The 1,901-nt window shown below is 46.5% G+C and overlaps 1 protein-coding gene across 1 annotated transcript in view; it reads right to left on the reverse strand.

Moving 5' to 3' along the window:
* Positions 1 to 1,901, reverse strand: part of LOC103369303 (probable E3 ubiquitin-protein ligase HERC4) — a 14,758-nt gene that overhangs the window by 5,441 nt on the left and 7,416 nt on the right. Inside the window, exons 8-11 of the mRNA XM_008297988.1 lie at positions 1,555 to 1,658; positions 1,422 to 1,481; positions 993 to 1,098; positions 704 to 899 (exon numbers count right to left, since the gene is read on the reverse strand). Of these exons, the coding sequence (XP_008296210.1) occupies positions 704 to 899; positions 993 to 1,098; positions 1,422 to 1,481; positions 1,555 to 1,658 (466 nt within the window). The remainder of the gene's footprint in view (positions 1 to 703; positions 900 to 992; positions 1,099 to 1,421; positions 1,482 to 1,554; positions 1,659 to 1,901) is intronic.

The raw sequence follows: 1,901 nt of genomic DNA on the forward strand, positions 1-1,901 counted from the left end.
GGACACAGTTGGATGTTCCAACCAGACAATGAGCCCAAACACACATCAAAGTGGTGAAGAAATGGTTCCATCAGGCTGGAATGAAGGTTCTAGACTGGTCTCCCCAAAGTCCAGACTGGAACCATCCAGAACCTGTGGACTGATGAAGGAACAAGTCTGAGTCAGAAAGACGACGAGTTTAGTTGAACTGCAGCGGTTCTGTCCAGAGGAGTCAGAGATGGACCAGAAGCTGGTGGATGGAACCAGAAGAACCCGACTGAGGAGAACATGGACGTCTAACCAGATATTAGTATTGATATATGAATATTTATGACCCAGCAGGTTTCATCATATCTCCAGAAACACAGGATTGTTTTTGGTGACAAAGATTCGTGTTTCAATGGTTCCATCAGAGAACATTCAGAGTTGAAGAGTCACTGGGAACTAATGACCGACATGATAAACACGGTCTTCACAAGTGGATTTCACCTTTTGTTCATGACTGTCTATGGATGGGTCCATGTTTCTTTGGTCACACTTCACCAACTGTTGAATTGAGTTCCAGTTTTGTGCTGTTTTGATGTGGACTCATTGGTTAGAGCAAGACTATAAAATATGTCGGCAGGATGTTGAGACTTTGTGAATTCAAAGGAAAATGCTGAGATCTGTGTGGAATCAGGTGAGACAGAAACTGCTTGGAGCTGATGTTTCGTGGCGACGTTACCGATGACCTGCAGACTTTCTGCCGACAGGCCGGCGACGGCGGTGGCGACCGCCTCGGCGAGCTTCGTGCTGCGATGCCGAGTGTGTTTCTGGATCACGTGCAGGAGCTCGATGAGCAGCAGGTAAATCCTCAAAGCCTCCACGCTCACCGTCTTCTTCTGCAGGGAGGGAAGCAGCTGCAGGACGGCGGCCTCCACCTGGAGGAGGACGACAGAGGCCGGAGTGCTGTCTGAGATCTGCAGAACCGACGTCAACCCACTCATAGATTCATTAAGACAAATAAAATTCACCTCAGCTCGAACGTCATTCTTCTTCACCAGCTTCTTAAAAGCTCGTCGTGCAAGTTTGAGGTTCAAGCCGCTGTACTTCAGTGAAGTCTGGAAATGTTTGTCTCTTCTGGGAGGATGAAGAAAGACACGAGAGGTTCGTCAGAGCTGCACAGTGACGACAAACGGTGGATCTAAACGTGTTAATTAGCAAGTTAACGGTCAAAACAAAGAGCTGCAAGTAAAGTTCAACACAAAAATCTGTAGTTTGCACCAAGTCATTGTTTTACATTTGAATATAAAAGTCTGGGCGTCACTGAGATCGCTGAAGTTTATCATTCAGGAACCACGAGGGGAACATTTTACAATCCACGTAGCTGTAGAGATATTCCAGTGAGAACCAACAGACGGACACAGTTCAAGCATCACTGATAAATAAAAATTCATTCCAACCTTTGCTCCAGGAAGCTGTTGTTCAGGCAGCAGGCGGATGAGAACGTCCTGCTTATTTCCCTGTGAGGATTTGACATGATTAGAGGAAACAGCTCACGAGACATCAGACCACCTGCTGCTGCGTCACGCTTACTGTCGGATCTTCTTCCACGACTTGGCGTCGCACTCGGCGCTCCATCGGTCGATCACGTCGTCGAGGCGAAGCCGAGTCAAACTCTCAGAATCCTCCAGAACGTCCTGCGAAAGAAGGTAGATCCGTCACTCAGAGGATATAAGAAGTCTGCACAACCCCGTTAAAATGGCAGGTTTTACAAATAAACCAGAAATGAAACGTCAGGAGCTTTTACACCTTCACTGTAAACGCCAGAAGTAACCGGCAAAAATCTGGCAGCAGAAAAAATACTTTCTGTACTGGAACGAAGAAAAACAACAAAAAAGCTGTGAAACAAACAGCAACACACACATATAGAGATATATATG

Source organism: Stegastes partitus, unplaced genomic scaffold, assembly GCF_000690725.1.
Source record: "Stegastes partitus isolate 25-593 unplaced genomic scaffold, Stegastes_partitus-1.0.2 Scaffold1267, whole genome shotgun sequence".
Classification (NCBI taxonomy): Eukaryota; Metazoa; Chordata; class Actinopteri; family Pomacentridae; genus Stegastes; species Stegastes partitus.